This window comes from Epargyreus clarus, unplaced genomic scaffold (genome assembly GCF_041222505.1).
Source record: "Epargyreus clarus isolate Ecla_fem2 unplaced genomic scaffold, WU_Ecla_fem_2.2 ptg000022l, whole genome shotgun sequence".
In the NCBI taxonomy this organism is placed as follows: domain Eukaryota; kingdom Metazoa; phylum Arthropoda; class Insecta; order Lepidoptera; family Hesperiidae; genus Epargyreus; species Epargyreus clarus.
In genome coordinates this window covers 610,087-635,579 of record NW_027332229.1, presented here as the reverse complement: position 1 = coordinate 635,579, position 25,493 = coordinate 610,087, and the positions used below count along the sequence as shown (strand labels likewise).

Below are 25,493 nucleotides of genomic sequence, written 5' to 3'. Positions count from 1 at the left end.
CTGGCAATATACGTAATCACGTGCGTCACTATGCTCCCAAATAGCTAGTTATTATTTTATACTAGTTTTTGCCCGCGGCTTCGCCCGCGTTTAAAAGAAAATAATATGACATACTAACATACATAAAACTGAAAATTCGTACCTTCATTGAAATGGCAGTGGCGCCATCTGGCGAAAATTGGTCGCACCAACTCTGAAACCTTCGTGGGCTCATGGACAACAACTTTGCTAAAGATCATCACTTGATCAAATGCATAGTTTACGATTCAATTCTTACTAATATCGATTAAAATAATCGATTTTTTTTGGTCCAAAAGATAGATTCTCCGATTAATCGATCTTAGATCGCCATCCCTACTTCCCGTGGGATTTCCGGGATAAAAACTATCCTATGTCCTTTCTCGGGTCTCAGACTATCTATGTACAAAATTTCATTAAAATCGGTTCAGTGGTTTAGGCGTGAAGAAGAGACAACCAGACAGACACACAGAGTTACTTTCGGATTTATAATATTAGTAAGGAATAAGGAATTTAAAGTATTTCACTAAGCCTAACGAATTATGCCAAGATTTAGTTGTTTGCGTTTTGCACAGAATATTGGATTTTAGTAAAACAGATAACAGTATTTTTTCAATATATTTAATCACAACGGCATACAAATTGTGTATCAATGACGCATCATAATAAAGTTACAAATCAAATGAGATCTCTGCGCTCTTCAATTTAAATTACAGTATGAAATACCTATATTACAATTTTAAGATCTAGATATAAAATTATAAATACAGAATTGTCTGTTTGTAGTAAATAATAACTTTTATCGCATTTTCGTTGGCTTAAATTTACATATCAAATAAATTCCACTTAATGGTAAACGGCTGTCGCTTATCGTCCATTATTAATATTCAATCTATCCATTGTTTTACTTACCAAAGATCGAAACTTTACAATGACTACACGCATGAAGAAATTGTCAAATGTCAATCTCCGGTAGGCAAAACAATGGATAGATTAAATATTAACAACGTTCGTTTGGCCATCTGTAATAAACCTCAGATAGGTTTGCAGTACCCACTGTGGTTAGCTACAAATGTATTGCTATAAATAAGACTTATGTTGCAACCCCTTACCACACCCTTCAAACCAGAACAGCAGTGCTACACTGTTTTTTTTTTTTTTTTTTTTATAATATAAGAGTAGCAGACGAGCATGCAGTCCACCTGATGGTAAGTGGCTACTGCCGCCCATGGACATCTGTAATAAACCCCAGATAGGATTAGATACTCCTACCTGAGGTCGGCCACAGATGCGCCGCTACCCCTGAGGACTAAGCTGGAACGCCTCGGAAAAGTCTGTCTCCCTTACCACACCCTTCAAACCGGAACACAGCAGCGCCTAACACTGCTGTTATTAGGTAGAAATAGGTGTGGCGGTGGTGCCGCCGGAGTCGAACCAAATGTGTTGTTATAAAACAAGTATGTGACGGCGGTGACGCTACAATCTATAAACGTTAATCTAATACTTATTATAATAATATTTAACACTATTTAATATGTACACACAAAAACAGAATTGTTATTCACTTTCACATTTCATACACACTTTTACTAAATAAGTCTATTTACCTGAGAAGTCAGTACTATGAGACAACATTTTGTGTTTTAACTCTGGTTAATTCTTCTTTAGTTGAAGTTGTGAACGGGTGTGCCTGAAACTATAATATTCATTCATTAGCTATACTCAGAAATGATCCCTCTAGAATAAGCAGCTAAACTTCGGAAAAATTACTAACTAAAATAAGAAAAAGGCGTTATTTGGGAAATTTTGCCGCCCCAAAAGTGCCGCCAAGCGCGAATAACTATATCATTAAACATCTAAATAATCAAAAAGCATGTTTGTGTACGCAAGAAGCGGGTCGAGGGGAGCGGAGCGCGGGGGCATTGACCTCACCGGCGGGCGGGGCCAGTGCGCGAACAAACCTCGGCGCAGACGCACGCTCGACCGTTCCATATTTTGTAACGATTTATTACGATATTATATCCGCTTACCAAAACCGTATTTTATTGCTGCGCGACGAGAAGCCAACTTGCTCCCGAACAATGTGTGTACTTATTTACGCGCGCAATAAGTGAAATGATTACAAAAAAATAATACGGCACGACACGTATCATGTATTTAAATTAAAATAAGCATTTTAGTAAAACTTGCAATATTTATTAGACAAGTTTATAGTGTCGAATTATTATCTGTCGGTTTTATATAAATTACTTACATTATTTTACCCAAAAGCCCCAAAAGAAGTATAACATCAAAAAGTAAAATAGTTTTCAGACCTCACACCTGTGGATGGCCCCCTGCTGCTCCCTGAGGACCCCGTGGCCTCTCACGAGGTGTTGCCTGACGTTGCCGGGTCGCGTGAACATCTCCCGGTACTTATTCAGTCTGTGCATCTTTATATTTGTGTTTATAGAAAACATACGCACCTCATACTTCTGTATGGCCCCCTGCTGCCCCCTGGGGACTTCGTGGCCCCGCACGAGGTGCTGCCTCACGTTGCCGGATCGCGTGAAGCTCTCACCACATACCGGACATTATATGTTTATATACTTGTTCTATCTGTGCACTTGTACATACGCACCTCATACTTCTGGATGCCCCCCTGCTGCCCCCTGGGGACCCCGTGGCCCCTCACGAGGTGGCGCCTCACGCTGACATATGTACCTACACTCGTTCAGTCTGTGCACTTGTGCCTATGTATCCACATATGCACCTCATACTTCTGGATAGCCCCCTGCTGCCCCCTGGGGACCCCGTGGACCCGCACGAGGTGCTGCCTCACATTGCCGCGTGAAAGTTTCCCCACACCCAGGGCAAATGTACCAATACTTTTCAGTCTGTGCACTAGTACATACGCACCTCATACTTCTGGATGGCCCCCTGCTGCCCCCTGGGGACCCCGTGGCCCCTCACGAGGTGCTGCCTCACGTAGCCGGGTCGCGCGAAGCTGTCACCGCACTCGGGGCATAAGTAACGATACTTGTTCGCTTTGTGCTTATTGTATCTGTGCACTTGGAGAAGTTTCTGCGACTTCTCCCATTTTAAACAGACTGGGCACTGAAATATGGAAAGTGGGTATTTGGGTTATAATTCATTTTCATACACAGGTTTAGAGGCAGAATTGTCATACATAACCTAAATGTATAATAATTCAGCTTCTGTATATTTTTGTATCCGCATAACTCAAAAAGAAGTTGGTGGATTGACTTGAAATATTTACAGATCATTCTATTTCAATATCTGAGTTTTTGTTTTTAATTATTTTTGTTCCGAAGTTAACTAATCATATCGAATAAAAACTGCACTTTAAAATAAAGTAAGGTAAAGGCACCAGTGGTTGACTTGATTTACAAGAAATAACTATTCATTTAATTATAATTAATTTATTTTAGTCACTAGTAGTTGACAGTGGTCCTATTGAAACTAAGTGGTTATGTGTGAATGAAGGCTTACCTACAGGGGCACTTACAAATTGTCAGTTACAATATATTTTTTTATACTAACACCGAAGCACAACACGACCTCAATTGAGAGAAGTAATTATTATTTATTTTATTGTACCTATATGAGACGTTTGTGTGACCAGCCCTCCTACCATTCGTAAATTATGAGTCTCACTGTAAATACAAATTTTGGGCACGATTAAAGTGTTTGAAGGACAGCTCACACAAGTACACCTCGGGTAACTGTAGAAGGTATTAGATGTAGAAAGAAATACATAGCATTACAAAACATATGAACTTTTAACTCTCCTTTTTTGTATGTCGCACAAAAAAGCAATAAACAAATTAATTATTCATGTCATCAGAATTATTATACAAACACAAAACATTGGTCACATTCACAATTTGGACGTATCCAATGAAACCTCATAATAATTATATTATATTATTATTCTTTTAAATCTTGCTCCTTTCTTTTTAAATACGTATAATTTGTTTCTATAATTTGTTCCAAAATTTGTATTTTATACCAAATTCTACAATCTGTTTTTGCACCCTACCTATCATTCTATATCTTTTCACTTTAACTTCGCACCTAAAGGTTGCCTGGAAGAGATCGCTGCTGAGCGATAAGGCCGCCTATTGTATTTTTAAAATTATTAATTTTCCATGTGTTTTGATTCTGTTTATGGGTACAATAAAGTATATATTATTATTATTATTATTATGTTAAAATCGCAGAGCGAGCCAAAAAATTAGCCATACATTTGGTCGAAAAACATTCCCCATCGCAACCGGGTAACAATATTATCACACAAAATGAAACGTCAACCACTAGTGCCTTACATAACATATCTTCAAAAACGTAAAAAACGAACATACATATTATTGATGTCAATTGCACTGAAAATATATGTAACAAAAACAAATAGTTTTACAAATACCGGAAATCCATTAGCGTCATGTAGTTATATCAATTTACTATTAATATTACGTACGTTCGTTTCACTACTAATCAGTGGTCAACAACTGGGGTCTTTACCTTACCTCAGAATCTTCGGCGTCAGCTGTACAGTTAGGGGAGGGGGGAGCGGCGAAATTCGTGGTTTTAATAATTGTACATGTATATTTTAATTCTGTTTTAAATATTATGTTGTAGATCATTTCGTATCATCTCGTTTTTATGATTTTGGAAAGTTAAATTATTTATTAATTAAATAAAGCGTTAAATATAGACAAATTATAAAAAAAATTAAACATTTTTTTTTGATAAAATAATTTAATATCAAAAATGTACAAAGGAACTGTACCTACGTATTTTCGTCAAAAGTCTTATCAAATAAATCTATAGTCTACGCCAATATATGGCGTAAAAACTTAGTCATTTTTATGATAAAATAATTTAACGATTAAATGCAAAACTTTACAATCGAACCAATATGTAAGTACCGCAACATTTAAAAAAAAATACTCCCAGAATTTTAAAAAATCATTATACATAGTTTAATGGTCAAATAAGTATATTGTACAATCGATCTATAATAGAATTTAATGATACTAAAAACGATTGATACAAAAAAATCATACGCGTCTTCCCCTTCAAAATTGAAAAAAAAAAAAAAAATTATTGAATTATTACAAAATCCATAGTTCTTAAAATCATACAAATAAATTTCTTATATAGTATATCTTACAACCAATTGCAGATTAACAATTTTTTAACTAATGAACTTATAAAAGACATAACCGTCACTAAAAACGTTATAAGAGCATGAATAAGCGTTATATCTCCATTTTGATACACCACGCACCCCTAACCCCCTCCCCTAAAGTTGCACACGCACCACCGGCGGCTGGCGGTGGTCGGGAACACCGTGCACGCGGCGAGTGTGCGCGCGAACCTTGTTCGGCTTCTCGAAGCGGTGCGCGCACACCGCGCACAGGTAGCCGTAGCGCTTGCCCGTGTGCGCGTTGTGCTTGTGGATCTGCAGCAGCTTGCGCGACTGCAGCCGCTTCGGGCACAGCTCGCACTGACCGACCGGGGATTCACTTTTACTTTTTGATACGTCAAATTTAAAAATATATATTATTAAAGCATCAACTTCGAGCTTTCAAAAAAAAGAAAACAAAAGAAAATCGCCAAAAATATAAAAAAAGGTTTACGCAGTTTTTCGGAAAAAATACTGGCATTTTAAAAAAGGTCATTTAAATTAAAAAATAAAAACTTGTCGCGGTTATCGCATCATCATAAAACACTAATATTTCGAAAAAAGTAAACAAAAGAAAATCGCAGTAATATTAAAAAAAAAAATGTAGAAAAAGCCGTGACGAAAGCATTTTTCGTCAAAAAAAAAAAACAAAACTAGCACCTTCATTTTTTTTAAAGTATCTAAAATCTCAATATTCAAAAACATACGAAAATATAAAGGATTACACATTTCTCGAAAAAAAAATGTTTAAAAATCTGACGTATTACAAGAATTACACATCTAACCCTATTTTTCATTCTACACCCAAATACCCTACAGACACCAACGCGTAAAGCCCAGAGCCCCGGCAGTATCGTCGGCGAGTGTGCGCGCGAACCTTGTTCGGCTTCTCGAAGCGGTGCGCGCACACCGCGCACAGGTAGCCGTAGCGCTTGCCCGTGTGCACGTTGTGCTTGTGGATCTGCAGCAGCTTGCGCGACTGCAGCCGCTTCGGGCACAGCTCGCACTGACCGACCGGGGATTTACTTTTAAATTTTGATGCGTCAAATAAAAAAAAAAACTGGATTGGTAGGATTATCCCGTCTGTTATTAAGACACCAACGAAACCAAGAAATCGTGTTACACGTTTTTTTGTAAAAAAAAAAACAAAACTAGCACCTTCGTTTTTTCTAAAAAAAAGTATCTAAAATCTCAATATTTAAAAAAATACGAAAATATACACTTTTTTGAAAAAAAAATCAAAAATATTGGTCAAAAAATCTGCCGAATTACGAAAATTACACATCTGACCCTAATTTACATTCGAAACCACGCAGAAACCCTACAGACACCAACGCGTAAAGCCCAGAGCCCCGTCAGTATCGTCAGCGGGTGCGCGCACCTTGTTCGGCTTCTCGAAGCGGTGCGCGCACACCGCGCACAGGTAGCCGTAGCGCTTGCCCGTGTGCGCGTTGTGCTTGTGGATCTGCAGCAGCTTGCGCGACTGCAGCCGCTTCGGACACAGCTCGCACTGACCGACCGGGGATTCACTTTTACTTTTTGATACGTCAAATTTAAAAATATATATTATTAAAGCATCAACTTCGAGCTTTCAAAAAAAAGAAAACAAAAGAAAATCGCCAAAAATATAAAAAAAGGTTTACGCAGTTTTTCGGAAAAAATACTGGCATTTTAAAAAAGGTCATTTAAATTAAAAAATAAAAACTTGTCGCGGTTATCGCATCATCATAAAACACTAATATTTCGAAAAAAGTAAACAAAAGAAAATCGCAGTAATATTAAAAAAAAAAATGTAGAAAAAGCCGTGACAAAAGCATTTTTCGTCAAAAAAAAAAACAAAACTAGCACCTTCATTTTTTTTAAAATATCTAAAATCTCAATATTCAAAAACATACGAAAATATAAAGGATTACACATTTCTCGAAAAAAAAAATGTTTAAAAATCTGACGTATTACAAGAATTACACATCTAACCCTATTTTTCATTCTACACCCAAATACCCTACAGACACCAACGCGTAAAGCCCAGAGCCCCGGCAGTATCGTCGGCGAGTGTGCGCGCGAACCTTGTTCGGCTTCTCGAAGCGGTGCGCGCACACCGCGCACAGGTAGCCGTAGCGCTTGCCCGTGTGCGCGTTGTGCTTGTGGATCTGCAGCAGCTTGCGCGACTGCAGCCGCTTCGGGCACAGCTCGCACTGACCGACCGGGGATTTACTTTTAAATTTTGATGCGTCAAATAAAAAAAAAACTGGATTGGTAGGATTATCCCGTCTGTTATTAAGACACCAACGAAACCAAGAAATCGTGTTACACGTTTTTTTGTAAAAAAAAAAAACAAAACTAGCACCTTCGTTTTTTCTAAAAAAAAGTATCTAAAATCTCAATATTTAAAAAAATACGAAAATATACACTTTTTTGAAAAAAAAATCAAAAATATTGGTCAAAAAATCTGCCGAATTACGAAAATTACACATCTGACCCTAATTTACATTCGAAACCACGCAGAAACCCTACAGACACCAACGCGTAAAGCCCAGAGCCCCGTCAGTATCGTCAGCGGGTGCGCGCACCTTGTTCGGCTTCTCGAAGCGGTGCGCGCACACCGCGCACAGGTAGCCGTAGCGCTTGCCCGTGTGCGCGTTGTGCTTGTGGATCTGCAGCAGCTTGCGCGACTGCAGCCGCTTCGGACACAGCTCGCACTGACCGACCGGGGATTCACTTTTACTTTTTGATACGTCAAATTTAAAAATATATATTATTAAAGCATCAACTTCGAGCTTTCAAAAAAAAGAAAACAAAAGAAAATCGCCAAAAATATAAAAAAAGGTTTACGCAGTTTTTCGGAAAAAATACTGGCATTTTAAAAAAGGTCATTTAAATTAAAAAATAAAAACTTGTCGCGGTTATCGCATCATCATAAAACACTAATATTTCGAAAAAAGTAAACAAAAGAAAATCGCAGTAATATTAAAAAAAAAAATGTAGAAAAAGCCGTGACAAAAGCATTTTTCGTCAAAAAAAAAAACAAAACTAGCACCTTCATTTTTTTTAAAATATCTAAAATCTCAATATTCAAAAACATACGAAAATATAAAGGATTACACATTTCTCGAAAAAAAAATGTTTAAAAATCTGACGTATTACAAGAATTACACATCTAACCCTATTTTTCATTCTACACCCAAATACCCTACAGACACCAACGCGTAAAGCCCAGAGCCCCGGCAGTATCGTCGGCGAGTGTGCGCGCGAACCTTGTTCGGCTTCTCGAAGCGGTGCGCGCACACCGCGCACAGGTAGCCGTAGCGCTTGCCCGTGTGCGCGTTGTGCTTGTGGATCTGCAGCAGCTTGCGCGACTGCAGCCGCTTCGGGCACAGCTCGCACTGACCGACCGGGGATTTACTTTTAAATTTTGATGCGTCAAATAAAAAAAAAACTGGATTGGTAGGATTATCCCGTCTGTTATTAAGACACCAACGAAACCAAGAAATCGTGTTACACGTTTTTTTGTAAAAAAAAAAAAACAAAACTAGCACCTTCGTTTTTTCTAAAAAAAAGTATCTAAAATCTCAATATTTAAAAAAATACGAAAATATACACTTTTTTGAAAAAAAAATCAAAAATATTGGTCAAAAAATCTGCCGAATTACGAAAATTACACATCTGACCCTAATTTACATTCGAAACCACGCAGAAACCCTACAGACACCAACGCGTAAAGCCCAGAGCCCCGTCAGTATCGTCAGCGGGTGCGCGCACCTTGTTCGGCTTCTCGAAGCGGTGCGCGCACACCGCGCACAGGTAGCCGTAGCGCTTGCCCGTGTGCGCGTTGTGCTTGTGGATCTGCAGCAGCTTGCGCGACTGCAGCCGCTTCGGACACAGCTCGCACTGACCGACCGGGGATTCACTTTTACTTTTTGATACGTCAAATTTAAAAATATATATTATTAAAGCATCAACTTCGAGCTTTCAAAAAAAAGAAAACAAAAGAAAATCGCCAAAAATATAAAAAAAGGTTTACGCAGTTTTTCGGAAAAAATACTGGCATTTTAAAAAAGGTCATTTAAATTAAAAAATAAAAACTTGTCGCGGTTATCGCATCATCATAAAACACTAATATTTCGAAAAAAGTAAACAAAAGAAAATCGCAGTAATATTAAAAAAAAAAAATGTAGAAAAAGCCGTGACGAAAGCATTTTTCGTCAAAAAAAAAAAACAAAACTAGCACCTTCATTTTTTTTAAAGTATCTAAAATCTCAATATTCAAAAACATACGAAAATATAAAGGATTACACATTTCTCGAAAAAAAAATGTTTAAAAATCTGACGTATTACAAGAATTACACATCTAACCCTATTTTTCATTCTACACCCAAATACCCTACAGACACCAACGCGTAAAGCCCAGAGCCCCGGCAGTATCGTCGGCGAGTGTGCGCGCGAACCTTGTTCGGCTTCTCGAAGCGGTGCGCGCACACCGCGCACAGGTAGCCGTAGCGCTTGCCCGTGTGCGCGTTGTGCTTGTGGATCTGCAGCAGCTTGCGCGACTGCAGCCGCTTCGGGCACAGCTCGCACTGACCGACCGGGGATTTACTTTTAAATTTTGATGCGTCAAATAAAAAAAAAAATGGATTGGTAGGATTATCCCGTCTGTTATTAAGACACCAACGAAACCAAGAAATCGTGTTACACGTTTTTTTGTAAAAAAAAAAAACAAAACTAGCACCTTCGTTTTTTCTAAAAAAAAGTATCTAAAATCTCAATATTTAAAAAAATACGAAAATATACACTTTTTTGAAAAAAAAATCAAAAATATTGGTCAAATATCTGCCGAATTACGAAAATTACACATCTGACCCTAATTTACATTCGAAACCACGCAGAAACCCTACAGACACCAACGCGTAAAGCCCAGAGCCCCGTCAGTATCGTCAGCGGGTGCGCGCACCTTGTTCGGCTTCTCGAAGCGGTGCGCGCACACCGCGCACAGGTAGCCGTAGCGCTTGCCCGTGTGCGCGTTGTGCTTGTGGATCTGCAGCAGCTTGCGCGACTGCAGCCGCTTCGGACACAGCTCGCACTGACCGACCGGGGATTCACTTTTACTTTTTGATACGTCAAATTTAAAAATATATATTATTAAAGCATCAACTTCGAGCTTTCAAAAAAAAGAAAACAAAAGAAAATCGCCAAAAATATAAAAAAAGGTTTACGCAGTTTTTCGGAAAAAATACTGGCATTTTAAAAAAGGTCATTTAAATTAAAAAATAAAAACTTGTCGCGGTTATCGCATCATCATAAAACACTAATATTTCGAAAAAAGTAAACAAAAGAAAATCGCAGTAATATTAAAAAAAAAATGTAGAAAAAGCCGTGACGAAAGCATTTTTCGTCAAAAAAAAAAAAAACAAAACTAGCACCTTCATTTTTTTTAAAGTATCTAAAATCTCAATATTCAAAAACATACGAAAATATAAAGGATTACACATTTCTCGAAAAAAAAATGTTTAAAAATCTGACGTATTACAAGAATTACACATCTAACCCTATTTTTCATTCTACACCCAAATACCCTACAGACACCAACGCGTAAAGCCCAGAGCCCCGGCAGTATCGTCGGCGAGTGTGCGCGCGAACCTTGTTCGGCTTCTCGAAGCGGTGCGCGCACACCGCGCACAGGTAGCCGTAGCGCTTGCCCGTGTGCGCGTTGTGCTTGTGGATCTGCAGCAGCTTGCGCGACTGCAGCCGCTTCGGGCACAGCTCGCACTGACCGACCGGGGATTTACTTTTAAATTTTGATGCGTCAAATAAAAAAAAAAACTGGATTGGTAGGATTATCCCGTCTGTTATTAAGACACCAACGAAACCAAGAAATCGTGTTACACGTTTTTTTGTAAAAAAAAAACAAAACTAGCACCTTCGTTTTTTCTAAAAAAAAGTATCTAAAATCTCAATATTTAAAAAAATACGAAAATATACACTTTTTTGAAAAAAAAATCAAAAATATTGGTCAAAAAATCTGCCGAATTACGAAAATTACACATCTGACCCTAATTTACATTCGAAACCACGCAGAAACCCTACAGACACCAACGCGTAAAGCCCAGAGCCCCGTCAGTATCGTCAGCGGGTGCGCGCACCTTGTTCGGCTTCTCGAAGCGGTGCGCGCACACCGCGCACAGGTAGCCGTAGCGCTTGCCCGTGTGCGCGTTGTGCTTGTGGATCTGCAGCAGCTTGCGCGACTGCAGCCGCTTCGGACACAGCTCGCACTGACCGACCGGGGATTCACTTTTACTTTTTGATACGTCAAATTTAAAAATATATATTATTAAAGCATCAACTTCGAGCTTTCAAAAAAAAGAAAACAAAAGAAAATCGCCAAAAATATAAAAAAAGGTTTACGCAGTTTTTCGGAAAAAATACTGGCATTTTAAAAAAGGTCATTTAAATTAAAAAATAAAAACTTGTCGCGGTTATCGCATCATCATAAAACACTAATATTTCGAAAAAAGTAAACAAAAGAAAATCGCAGTAATATTAAAAAAAAAAATGTAGAAAAAGCCGTGACAAAAGCATTTTTCGTCAAAAAAAAAAACAAAACTAGCACCTTCATTTTTTTTAAAATATCTAAAATCTCAATATTCAAAAACATACGAAAATATAAAGGATTACACATTTCTCGAAAAAAAAATGTTTAAAAATCTGACGTATTACAAGAATTACACATCTAACCCTATTTTTCATTCTACACCCAAATACCCTACAGACACCAACGCGTAAAGCCCAGAGCCCCGGCAGTATCGTCGGCGAGTGTGCGCGCGAACCTTGTTCGGCTTCTCGAAGCGGTGCGCGCACACCGCGCACAGGTAGCCGTAGCGCTTGCCCGTGTGCGCGTTGTGCTTGTGGATCTGCAGCAGCTTGCGCGACTGCAGCCGCTTCGGGCACAGCTCGCACTGACCGACCGGGGATTTACTTTTAAATTTTGATGCGTCAAATAAAAAAAAAAACTGGATTGGTAGGATTATCCCGTCTGTTATTAAGACACCAACGAAACCAAGAAATCGTGTTACACGTTTTTTTGTAAAAAAAAAAAACAAAACTAGCACCTTCGTTTTTTCTAAAAAAAAAGTATCTAAAATCTCAATATTTAAAAAAATACGAAAATATACACTTTTTTGAAAAAAAAATCAAAAATATTGGTCAAAAAATCTGCCGAATTACGAAAATTACACATCTGACCCTAATTTACATTCGAAACCACGCAGAAACCCTACAGACACCAACGCGTAAAGCCCAGAGCCCCGTCAGTATCGTCAGCGGGTGCGCGCACCTTGTTCGGCTTCTCGAAGCGGTGCGCGCACACCGCGCACAGGTAGCCGTAGCGCTTGCCCGTGTGCGCGTTGTGCTTGTGGATCTGCAGCAGCTTGCGCGACTGCAGCCGCTTCGGACACAGCTCGCACTGACCGACCGGGGATTCACTTTTACTTTTTGATACGTCAAATTTAAAAATATATTGTAAGGAGTTCGCATGCAACGTCATCAACTACCTGGCGAGGGGCTATATAAGGAGGGTACTCAGAATTAAAAGGGCATTTTGCTCGTGAGCGCTGGACTGTACGGACGTTTGGGAAAATCAGTGTAGATCGTTATTAAGGTCATGTAAGCCATTTTTGTTTCCAATTATTCTTTTTTTCTTGTTATTTAATTTCTTTGAAGTTTGCAGTATTTGGTTTCGTTATTTATTTGTGTCGATTTTACTTAGTTCTTATTTGATTTAATTTTTACTTAAATTGTTATTTTTCAATAAATGAACTTTTCTGTTATTTTTTTTATTTTTTTAATAATTTTCCACTTCTGATGCTAAAATCAGAAGTGGGATAAAGGACTCATAAGCTCACAATAACGCCTGAAAGACCGTTAACTTTTGAAATTGAATTTTTCTTGTTGCAATTACTGCTTGCTTCATTTTTTTGATATTTTGTGTGTTTTGTTGTTCATTTCTACGGTTATAATGAGACGTACGAGAACTCCTAGTCCACGGAGGCGTGATCTTGTGGACGATTCGCGCAGTCGGGCTCGACCTGCCTCACGAAGATCACGCAATTCTAGTAGTGATAGGCCGAACGATTCGAGCAATAGGCGTCATTCTTCACGAAATGGCTTACGTGTCCGAGATCGACTTGATTCTCACAATACTGAAGTACACCGGTTGCGTACCCAGGTTAGGCGTGAGTCGCGTAGTCGTTCTCGCAGTGACCATCGCGTTAGTTTAAGGTCACGGTCGCGGAATGTTTCACCTGTCGAAACGCGTTCACTTAAAGATAAAGCACAAGCTGCTCATGAAATCAATGTTCCACCCACAGTTACGACTCCTATATCTGATAATGTTGCGCCGCGACAGCAATCCGTGGAATCTAGTACTCCTTGTTCTGAGGCATCTACCCTCGCTAATGCTTTGATGCAAGCAATTAAAACAATGCAACCTTCAAGGTCGCAACATTATTATGTTTCCAACTTCGACCCATCAATTAATAGCATCGAAGCATGGTGTGAAGAGGTGGATCGCGCCAGGGAAACTAATGGATGGAACGATCACGAATGCTTGTCGCGTGTAGCGTCATGTCTGAAGGGAGACGCTAGGGTGTGGTTAGGTGAATGGGTGTCAAATGATCGTACTTGGTCTAATTTTAAACGCGAGTTCATACCTCTTTGTCCTGGTAAATTGGACTATGCCAATATTTTGTTTGACGCAATGAATAAAACTTCGGATAAGTACCCTAGTTATGCTGAATACGCTCGTTGTACGCTATTGCGTTTGAAGATAGTTCGGGGGATAAGTGATGATTTGAGAACTCTTATAGTGATACGCGGTATAGATAATGCACAAGTGCGCGCTGCGGCCGCCAACGCTAACCTGGCTCCCGACACTATCGTTTCATTCCTTTCGATTTACACAAAGCCTTTAGCAAGAAAACGGGATAGGGTAGTTGAACATAAAAGACATAGTTATGTAACAAAACCACTTGGCGCTTCAGTTCCTAAATGCTATAATTGTAATCGATTCGGTCATGTCAGTCGCAACTGTAGACAACCCAAATCCAACATGTCTAATAGTCGTCCGCCACATATACCTTCTGAGACAACTTCCAATGTGCAGCCGTCTTCGAGTAATACTTGTACATTTTGCAAGAAGTCAGGACACACTGAGGATAAATGCTTCATCAAAGCTAAGTCAGTGCAACATAATTAACGCAATGTCAGTCTTTGCGCTTACCGATCCGATATTTCACCGAGTAATGACATAACTTCAGCAACTAGTAATAGATGGTATTCCAATAGATGTTCTTATTCAACGATGTGTCTCTCATTTCTTCAGGCATTTTAAAACATTTTACGTGTCATCCTAAGCCAAGGCACTGCGTTTGGAAGGGCCTTAGTGATCGGGAAGTAATCTCAACATCATACGTTACTATTACAGTAGAGTTCAATGACATCTCAATTGAAGTAGATTTTATAGTAGTTTCACAGACTTTTATGAACGTGCCCATCATAATCGGAACTGATGTGTTGAACCGTGATGGGATTACTTATATTCGCACGAAAGATAAACAACACATCACGCGTTCTGATAAAGTTAATAGTGCGGCTAACGTTATTGAGTTAGTCGACCAGTTTGAATTAAATACACCTTTACAAGGCGCTGAGTTGGAAAGGTCTTAGGTCTGTTATAAGTGAATTCTCTCAATTTTTGATATCGGGAACTGCTGCAACCACAATTCGAACAGGAGAGATGGAGATAAGACTTACCAGTTCAACTCCTGTCGTTTACAAACCGTATAGGCTTTCGTATTCTGAAAAACTTAAGGTCCGCGAGATAACTCAAGACCTCTTAGAGAAAGGAGTTATTAGGCGCTCTAACTCTGAATATGCAAGTCTAATCATACTCGTAAGAAAACGTGATGGTTCGGATAGACTCTGTGTCGATTGTAGGGCACTTAATCGTATCACTGTCAAAGATCGCTACCCTCTTCCATTAATCGACGACCATATCGACAGGTTGGGCAGCTACAAGTTCTTCAGCTGTCTCGATATGGCCACGGGATTCCACCAAATTCCCCTAAAAGAGGAGTCTATTCACTTGACTGGGTTCGTGACACCAGAAGAACACTTCGAATATGTCAAGATGCCTTATGGCTTAGCTAATTCTCCTGTAGCATATCAGCGAATTATTAATAACACCCTTTGCGCACATATGAATGAAGGCAATGTATTAGTTTATGTCGATGACATAATCCTTGTTAGTAATTCTGTAAGTGAGGGAATTGAACAATTGCGCCGGGTACTCAGGACTCTTACAATGGCGTGTATTTCCATTAATCTAGGCAAATGTTCATTTCTAGTCACGGAAGTCGAATACTTGAGTAGACCTATAACAGGGTCAGGTTTGGCCGAGCCATGATTTTAATTAAAACTTTGTTTAGTCTGTTACAACTAATAACGTTTAACTAGTCCTACATATTGTGGGCCTTGTCAGTTATTTTTGCAGGCAGCAAGTCTGTCGATAGATGTTGTGATGTTACTCCATGGGCGGTACGAATGGAGATTCCTGGTCTACACAGCCGGTGAATGATGACAACATATCGTGACGCGGAAAATGGGTCATGTAAATGCTTCTTATGCCGCTCTCTACGGGCGCCACTGCGCTGTGCAGGCGATACTGCGGTCTGCGACCGTTGCTGCACTCTGCGGATGCCGCGCTCTGCGGGCGCTACCGCTCTCTACTGGCGCCACTGCGGTCTGCGAGCGCTGCCGCTCTCTGCGGATGCTGCGCTCTGCGGGCGCTGCCGCTCTCTATGGGCGTCACTGCGCTGTGCAGGTGCCACTGCGCTTTGCGTGCGCCGCCGTGATCTGCGGGCGACGCTGCGCTTTGCGGGCGCTGCTGTTATCTGCGGGCAAAGCCGTGCTATGCGGGCGCCGCCGCGCTGTGCAGGCTCCTCCGTGCTATGCGGGCTCCGCCGCACGCTATGAGCGTTGTGGGCGCTGCCGCGCGCTATGGGCGCTACGAGGCGTTACTGGGAGCTGTTATTCAGTACGGGAAATGCCGTGCAGTGCGAGCACTGCTGGTGCTAACGTGTGCTGCATGGTCTACCGTGCGATACTGGCATTAAGGGTACTTCAAATGGAATTTAAATTGGTCCTTGGTAAGGAAATGAACGATTTGAATTTGAACCACGGATACATATTGCTATACGAGTTCCTGTGTAAGCCCTTATGGTGAACCACGGATGAATATTTGCTATACGAGTTCCTGTGTAAGCCCTTATGGTGAACCACGGATGAATATTTGCTATACGAGTTCCTGTGTAAGCCCTTATGGTGAACCACGGATGAATATTTGCTATACGAGTTCCTGTGTAAGCCCTTATGGTGGACCACGGATGAATATTTGCTATACGAGTTCCTGTGTAAGCCCTTATGGTGGACCACGGATGAATATTTGCTATACGAGTTCCTGTGTAAGCCCTTATGGTGAACCACGGATGAATATTTGCTATACGAGTTCCTGTGTAAGCCCTTATGGTGGACCACGGATGAATATTTGCTATACGAGTTCCTGTGTAAGCCCTTATGGTGAACCACGGATGAATATTTGCTATACGAGTTCCTGTGTAAGCCCTTATGGTGAACCACGGATGAATATTTGCTATACGAGTTCCTGTGTAAGCCCTTATGGTGAACCACGGATGAATATTTGCTATACGAGTTCCTGTGTAAGCCCTTATGGTGGACCACGGATGAATATTTGCTATACGAGTTCCTGTGTAAGCCCTTATGGTGAACCACGGATGAATATTTGCTATACGAGTTCCTATGTAAGCCTTTATGGTGAATCATGGATGATTAGTATTCCTCACTTGTATGATTCGCTCTGCACGTTGAGATGCCCTAATGCGTGTGACGATGGTCAGCGTATTTGGAAGCCTCGACTCGCATGAATGTGGTCTGCTTGTCGGGAAGCTTCACACGTTTGACTATAGTCTGCGTGTGGAATGCGTTCGTATGAACGGGCCTGGGGCCATATTACAGGACTACGTTACTGAACATCGTGAAGTCTACTATCAAGATCGAAGTATAAAGGCCTTATGAAAAACAGGAATACAATTTGTTTTATTTGTTTCACTTTTATGAGAATGAAAGAACGATGAATGAATTGATTGACTGGAGATATTCTGATAGGTCTGTTAGGTCTAACGTTTTTAACTTTCTTCCATGAATTGTGGGGAATGGTTTCTTTGTTTTAGATGAAACTAGCATTGAAGAAGAGACTTTACCAATTGAGGCTGGTCCTACAAGTAATCTATCCATGCCCTTGCTTGATGACGACGTAGATGACGGCCCACCGACCTCTGCGGCCGCAGGTCCCAGCGGAACTCAAGGGATTTGCGTCGAGGACGACTCAACGTCAGGAGAGGCCGTGTAAGGAGTTCGCATGCAACGTCATCAACTACCTGGCGAGGGGCTATATAAGGAGGGTACTCAGAATTAAAAGGGCATTTTGCTCGTGAGCGCTGGACTGTACGGACGTTTGGGAAAATCAGTGTAGATCGTTATTAAGGTCATGTAAGCCATTTTTGTTTCCAATTATTCTTTTTTTCTTGTTATTTAATTTCTTTGAAGTTTGCAGTATTTGGTTTCGTTATTTATTTGTGTCGATTTTACTTAGTTCTTATTTGATTTAATTTTTACTTAAATTGTTATTTTTCAATAAATGAACTTTTCTGTTATTTTTTTTATTTTTTTAATAATTTTCCACTTCTGATGCTAAAAATATATTATTAAAGCATCAACTTCGAGCTTTCAAAAAAAAGAAAACAAAAGAAAATCGCCAAAAATATAAAAAAAGGTTTACGCAGTTTTTCGGAAAAAATACTGGCATTTTAAAAAAGGTCATTTAAATTAAAAAATAAAAACTTGTCGCGGTTATCGCATCATCATAAAACACTAATATTTCGAAAAAAGTAAACAAAAGAAAATCGCAGTAATATTAAAAAAAAAAATGTAGAAAAAGCCGTGACAAAAGCATTTTTCGTCAAAAAAAAAAACAAAACTAGCACCTTCATTTTTTTTAAAATATCTAAAATCTCAATATTCAAAAACATACGAAAATATAAAGGATTACACATTTCTCGAAAAAAAAATGTTTAAAAATCTGACGTATTACAAGAATTACACATCTAACCCTATTTTTCATTCTACACCCAAATACCCTACAGACACCAACGCGTAAAGCCCAGAGCCCCGGCAGTATCGTCGGCGAGTGTGCGCGCGAACCTTGTTCGGCTTCTCGAAGCGGTGCGCGCACACCGCGCACAGGTAGCCGTAGCGCTTGCCCGTGTGCGCGTTGTGCTTGTGGATCTGCAGCAGCTTGCGCGACTGCAGCCGCTTCGGGCACAGCTCGCACTGACCGACCGGGGATTTACTTTTAAATTTTGATGCGTCAAATAAAAAAAAAACTGGATTGGTAGGATTATCCCGTCTGTTATTAAGACACCAACGAAACCAAGAAATCGTGTTACACGTTTTTTTGTAAAAAAAAAAAAACAAAACTAGCACCTTCGTTTTTTCTAAAAAAAAGTATCTAAAATCTCAATATTTAAAAAAATACGAAAATATACACTTTTTTGAAAAAAAAATCAAAAATATTGGTCAAAAAATCTGCCGAATTACGAAAATTACACATCTGACCCTAATTTACATTCGAAACCACGCAGAAACCCTACAGACACCAACGCGTAAAGCCCAGAGCCCCGTCAGTATCGTCAGCGGGTGCGCGCACCTTGTTCGGCTTCTCGAAGCGGTGCGCGCACACCGCGCACAGGTAGCCGTAGCGCTTGCCCGTGTGCGCGTTGTGCTTGTGGATCTGCAGCAGCTTGCGCGACTGCAGCCGCTTCGGACACAGCTCGCACTGACCGACCGGGGATTCACTTTTACTTTTTTATACGACAAATAAAAAAAAATGAATTGGTAGAATTATCCCGTCTGTTATTAAATCAAACTTAAAAAAAACAAACAAAAGAAAATCGGCAAAAATATAAAAAAAGGTTTACGCAGTTTTTCGGTAAAAAAAACTGGCACCTTAAAAAAGTAATTTAAATAAAAAAAATACAAAAATGTCCATGTTATCGCATCATTATAAAACACCAACTATCTTTTCGAAAAATGTAAATAAAAGAAAATTGCATAAAAATCAAAAAAAATCTAGAAAAAGCCGTTACACATTTTTCGTCAAAAAAAAAATAGCACCTTAATTTTTTCTAAAATCTCAATATTAAAAAAAAATATAAAAATATAAAGGAGTACACATTATTGAAAAAAAAACGTTAGTTAAAATATCTGCCGTATTACAAAAATTACATATCTAACCCTATTTTTCATTCTACACCCAAATACCCTACAGACACCAACGCGTAAAGCCCAGAGCCCCGTCAGTATCGTCAGCGGGTGTGCGCGCGGCTTGTTCGGCTTCTCGAAGCGGTGCGCGCACACCGCGCACAGGTAGCCGTAGCGCTTGCCCGTGTGCGCGTTGTGCTTGTGGATCTGCAGCAGCTTGCGCGACTGCAGCCGCCTCGGGCACAGCTCGCACTGCCCGACCGGGGATTGTAATAAAATCATTCGACGCAAATATTGAAAAAAAAAAATTTAATAAGATTGCGTCTACAGCATAAATTTCTAGTTTTCCGATATCCTTAAAATGCACTATCGTAAAAAAGACATTAAAATAAAATTGTCAAAAATAGTAAAAATCTCCAAATTCTTGGAAAAATCATCTTATACATTTCTCTAAAAAAAAACTAGCGTCCAAAAAATCTGCCGCATTACAAAAAAATACACATCTGACCCTCATTTATATTTTAAAGTTCCCGAAATATTACCAGCAAGCGAAGCGTACACATACTGACTCGCTCGCAGTGAATGACCGGGGTTTTAATTTTAATATCTCGACGCATAAAAACGTCACGTTATGACAAATATCGCGTCTATTATTACAGAATCGTCAGAAATATTTAAAAAATCAAAACTAGAAAAAACCGTATTACCTATGTATTGGTAAAAATACAAAATTACTAGCACCTTAAAAACATCTACAGTAAAAAAAACTGAAATCAATGAACAAAAAATCGCCCAAATAAATATTAAAACAACATTACAGTTCGCGCCAAACTGGTAGTCCGCTCTGAAGTTATTCCGAGCAGGTGTAGTCATACCTATGTAGTGCTATGGTGACGCTATTCATTTCTATATTCAGAACGAACTAGTACTTTCTTACCTGGAAGTTCTTATCCGGTAGATGTATCGCGATGTGTTGCACCAGATTGGACCTGCGATGGAAGGTGGCGCCGCAGTGGTCGCATATGTATGGCCGCTCGCCCGTATGCCGTCTTTCGTGTATCTGAAATAGAACCGATTACACCGGTCTACAGAATTTTTGAGCATGGGTTATACATACGTTATTTTTATTCCTTTTATACCTAGAAATAAGAAAAAGAACAGAAAATAGTTCTGAATTTACTTTTATGTGTAAAAATTGGAAAATTCAAATCAATGAAAATATAGGGTCTTCTAACAAGGACTTCCGAACTTTGAAAGTTGATAACGGTCATCTTACTGAAGCAACATCTGTCAAATTAGTTTTAATTTATTCAGTTTGTTTTGCCAAATTACCATGGACGTTTATAGCATTCAACAACATGAACAAATAATAAAATTATTGTATCAAAAAGCTATTCTGTTCGGGCAACGCGTGCTACAATCGTCCGCTACCGCGTGGTCGCCATAATCGTCCTTCCGAGAGGACTATTCGCAATCTGGTGGATAAATTAAAGTCTACTGGGTCATTAAATGATTGACTAACATTCGTATATCAACGAAACGGAAGATCTGCCGAAAACATCGCCGCTGTCCGTGAGAGTGTGCACTAGAATCTGAGACAGTCGATTTCCCGTCGCCCATAAGAACTCTGCCTTTTGCAGACCATAACCATAAAAACCGTGCGGACATTTGAACGATGTTCTACACATAATGGCAGCAATAAGTCCTTCAAACGAATAAAAAAGATCGATAATATATCACACACAATTTGTTTTATATAATTTTAAAGATAGGAAACGCTCAATAACATATGAAAAATGGACACAGTTGATTTATTAAAAGATACACAAACATCAATTAATGATACATTCTTATAACAGAAATTTTAAAATAGAATGCAAGTACTTATTAATCAACACTAAACAGTCGTTGGTAGATCCGGATAATATGTTTTCTTTGATTTTATTATCTTTGTGTGGATTCACAATACAAAAATAACAATCTATGCGATGATTACTGAGTATCCTCCAAAATCTTGGCACTGCAAACTTCATTGCTCTTTTTTCACCTCGGTACCAACCTACAATAAAACGTACCATATTATAACCTAATTAAAGTTATTATAAAATAGCTATTAAATTAAAAAAATGAATAAACTCACCGTCCAGAATATTTCTGCAAGTGTTACCTGACACAATATGTGAGGCCCATTTTTTATCTTGATTTTTAACAGGTATACAGTATACAGATGGAAGTAAGTTGATATGCGTCGGAAATCTTTAAATTTGTACATAAATCGTCCTTTTTCTCTCATTTTGTCATAAATTCGCCGCAAATATAATAAAATATGTCGGCGTCTCGTTTACAACATCTCGAAGTCATTTTGTACAGACTGATACAACGAAAAAAAAATGAATTACGTTATTCCACTGAAATAAGCAATCATTTACTTTCGTACACAAGGAGTGATGCAAGAAACACTACACTCCGCCCCCTTGCCACTCTTTTGACAACGTTAGTGTGCCAAGACCGACTTTATTGGACTCGAAAATAAAAAAATGTTAAATTGCTCTAATTTCTATAAAAGCAAATATTATCGATTTGTAATTTCATTTTTTTATATATATTTGCTTATATAATCAGAATATATTAAGTAAAACTCATGCACAAAAAAAAAATTAAAAATTGTTGACCTATGTTATCTATACTATAACAATATTATAAAGAGGAAAACTTTGTTTGTTTGGTTGTAATGAATAGGTTCAAAAAGTACTGGACCGATTTCAAAAAATCTTTTACCATTCGAAAGCTACATTATCCACGAGTAACATAGGCTATATTTTATATGAAATATATTTGATAAATAGATTTTGAAGCGGTACAAAGTTTGCCGGGTCAGCTAGTCTTGTATGAAATGAAATGATATTTTTTATATATTGTATAGGAGTAGCAGACGAGCATGCAGTCCACCTGATGGTAAGTTACTGCCGCCCATGGACATCTGTAATCAACCACAGATAGGATTAGATATTCCTACCTGAGGTCGGCCACAGCGCCGCTACCTCTGAGGACTAAGCTGGAACGCCTCGGAAAAGTCTGTCTCTCTTACCAAACCCTTCAAACCAGAACACAGCAGCGCTTAACACTGCTGTTATAACAGAAATAGGTGTGGCGTTAAGGCCGCTAACGTCGAACCACAAAGGGTTCTACCACCTTCAGTACATGCAACAATTACATTTACAAAATGGCTATAACACACACAAACACACACACACACACACTATATCTTTGGTTACAGTACGTGCAACGACCCACTAATAGGACAGCAGAATATCTACAAAACAATATTCTAAAATACTTATAAAACAACTTTGTCTACCAAAATATTATTAACTAAATATGGTCCTCCGAGCCGGACACTCACCGTGAGCGCCTCCTTGGTCGCGGAACTGTACTCGCAGTACGCGCACTTGTGTATCTTCCCGAGGCCGTGTCTCGCGCGCTTGTGCTCTTGTAGTTGGTTGTTGTTCCTGCATCTCTTGCCGCATGCCTGGAAATATAACGGAAAATTGAGATTTTTTGATAAAGCAACTCTTTTCTTATCAGCTTATAGTGGCAGGTGGCAGTCGCCACTTACGATCAGATGGGAGATCTCATCCATCAGATTCTCAGATGGGAGGAACGTTTTGTGGTTAGACTGTGGTGGCACCACCACACACATATTTCTGCCTAATAACAGCAGTGTTAAGCGCTACTGTGTTCTGGTTTGGTTTGGTTCTGGTAATTAGACTTTAGGGGTAGTAATGCACGTGTGGCCAACTTCATTTAAGAATCTCTTCTTATCTGGGGTTGATTAATCTTATATAGGGTTTGAAAAATATTTCAAAACTGTAGTTTTTAGATCATTTACGAATGAAACGATATTTCTCCGCGCTTTTTTTTTCGATTTCGTGTTTTTGCACCACTTAACTGCGCATGTTAGCATTGTTCCGCGTAAATTACACCATGACAGCCATTAAATTAAACACATTTGTCAGCCGTGTAAGCCATTTAACGGCTTCCTTCAATTACAGGGCAGTGAGATATCTATACTTATCTATGCTTCAATGCTATATATAAAGAAATATATTTCACATACAAACCTCACAAACACAGTAATTGGTATGGAATCGCATATGCGCCTTGTATGTGGCCTTCATCCGGAACTCCTTGCTGCACCAGGTGCATTTGTATGATGATGCGTTTGGTACGTCCCCTTGCTTCTTCTTGGGTGGTGCTGAGGGTTTCTGAAAATAATATGTGGAATAGGATCTGTATTAACTGGTCGAAAAGAGTGAGGATGTTGCCGGAGACATATCCTCATCAACCCATTACTGTCTTACTGCTGGTCACGGGATTCTCAGAATGAGAATTTAAAAGCAAATAAATGAATATGAATATGAATATGAGAAGGATTAAGCCATAGTCCACTGCAATAATAGTTTTGAAGGTGGTAGAGCCCTTTGTGATTCAACTCCGGCGGCACCACCGCCACACCTATTTCTACCTAATAACAGCAGTGATAGGCGCTGCTGTGTTCCATTTTAAAGGATGTGGTAAGGGAGACATACTTTTCCGAGGTGTTCCAGCTTAGTCCTCACAGGTAGCGGCGCATCTGTGGTCGACCTCAAGTAGGAATATCTAATTCTATCTAGGGTTGATTACAGATGTCCATGGCGGCAGTAGCCACTTACAATCAGGTGGAATGTATACTCGTCTGCTACTCCTATATTACAAAAAAAAAGATAAATGGGCTAAAGTTACCTGTTTAATTTTCTTCTTAATTAACTTAACTTCCTCCTTAATTATCTTAACATCCTCCTCCACCTTATAATCGTCATTCTGGAAGTCTTCTCCGAACGCTTCACAACCAAACGCCTCTCCATCATCAAACTCCTCAACTTTCGGCTCCGGATTCTCAACCGGCACAGTCACTTCAATGTAGGGCTTAGGCTTCACGGCTAAGAGAGACTTGTGGGTCTTCCGGCTCGTACGCCTGAACTTAAGGGCTGACTCGAGGGACTCTATGCATTTTGTGCAAATTTTCTGTGAGAGGCCGTCGTTTATTTTTATCTGAAATATAACAAAGTAAAGAGAACATAGAATAATGTGTATTTAAGAGTTACATGGAGATAAAATAAAGAAATCAGATTGTATATTTGATAAGTAATGTAAAGTGGAGGTAGTGGAACCACCACTGCCGCACCTGTTTCTGCCTCATAAAAGAGTGTTAAGCGCTGCTGTGCTCTGGTTTGAAAGGTGTGGTATGGGATTCATATATTCCTCAACCCAACTTTGTCTTCAGTGGTCTTCAGCAACGCATCTGTGGACGACTTCTCAAATAATCTAACCTCATCTGAGGGTGATTACATATATCCATGGGCAGCAGAAGCCACTTACCATCAGGTGGATTTCATGTCCTTTTGCTACTTAAATGTTGTATTAAAAATAATAAACTAACCTCAAGACCGGTGATCGTAAACAGATCCCTGGATCGCTTCTTGTCCGAATCTTTACTATTAAACAAAGCGACCAAACTTTCAGTACTTAAACACGTTCTGCACTGTTCTAAGTCTAGTTTCAGCTCTGCTTTAGCTTCTTTCACCTTACACGACTTTTTCCGACTAGTTAGCATTCTGTTTATTAGTAATACAGCTAACATTTTTAATATTACACTAAGATATCCTAAAATAACTATAACACGCGTTGAAAGCGACAGTAATAGTGTGTAACATAATCGCCGATATCTAAACTACGATTTAACACGAAAGCTTTTGTAAAAACAGAACAATTATTTCAAAGATCATCAATTTATAAACAAAACATTGTCTGTTTACACATTCTCCATTTTATTTTCGGCAATTTGACAGTTGTCATT

General features: G+C 39.3%; 2 protein-coding genes and 1 long non-coding RNA gene across 3 annotated transcripts; 1 reads left to right on the top strand and 2 right to left on the bottom strand.

Annotated features, from left to right (window-relative positions):
* Positions 1-623: 623 nt before the first annotated feature.
* LOC140751241 (uncharacterized) lies at positions 624-25,493 on the bottom strand. The gene is made up of 7 exons (XM_073085128.1): positions 25,077-25,493; positions 24,380-24,688; positions 23,719-23,862; positions 23,001-23,126; positions 20,535-20,657; positions 2,917-3,114; positions 624-1,714 (listed from the first exon to the last, which is right to left on the bottom strand). Exons 1-7 carry the CDS (start codon positions 25,275-25,277, stop codon positions 1,640-1,642), a joined length of 1,176 nt encoding a protein of 391 aa, XP_072941229.1. The 5' UTR covers positions 25,278-25,493; the 3' UTR covers positions 624-1,639.
* Positions 13,363-14,456, top strand: LOC140751201 (uncharacterized). The gene is made up of 2 exons (XM_073085063.1): positions 13,363-13,414; positions 13,570-14,456. The coding sequence occupies exons 1-2, from the start codon at positions 13,363-13,365 to the stop codon at positions 14,454-14,456; spliced, it is 939 nt and encodes a 312-aa protein (XP_072941164.1).
* On the bottom strand, positions 21,395-21,832 carry LOC140751251 (uncharacterized). Its single transcript, XR_012103287.1, has 2 exons — positions 21,738-21,832; positions 21,395-21,656 (listed from the first exon to the last, which is right to left on the bottom strand). It is a non-coding gene; the product is annotated as an uncharacterized LOC140751251 (long non-coding RNA).

Excerpts from the sequence above, each read along its gene's own strand:
- LOC140751201 (XM_073085063.1), top strand. The coding sequence starts at position 13,363 with ATGGCTTACGTGTCCGAGATCGACTTGATTCTCACAATACTGAAGTAC. Across the intron at positions 13,415-13,569 it reads CACAATACTGAAGTACACCG|TTACGACTCCTATATCTGAT; the intron begins GTTGCGTACCCA and ends TTCCACCCACAG.
- LOC140751241 (XM_073085128.1), bottom strand. The coding sequence starts at position 25,277 with ATGTTAGCTGTATTACTAATAAACAGAATGCTAACTAGTCGGAAAAAG. Across the intron at positions 23,127-23,718 it reads CCAATTACTGTGTTTGTGAG|GCATGCGGCAAGAGATGCAG; the intron begins GTTTGTATGTGA and ends TTATATTTCCAG. Across the intron at positions 20,658-23,000 it reads CGACCAAGGAGGCGCTCACG|ATACACGAAAGACGGCATAC; the intron begins GTGAGTGTCCGG and ends GTTCTATTTCAG.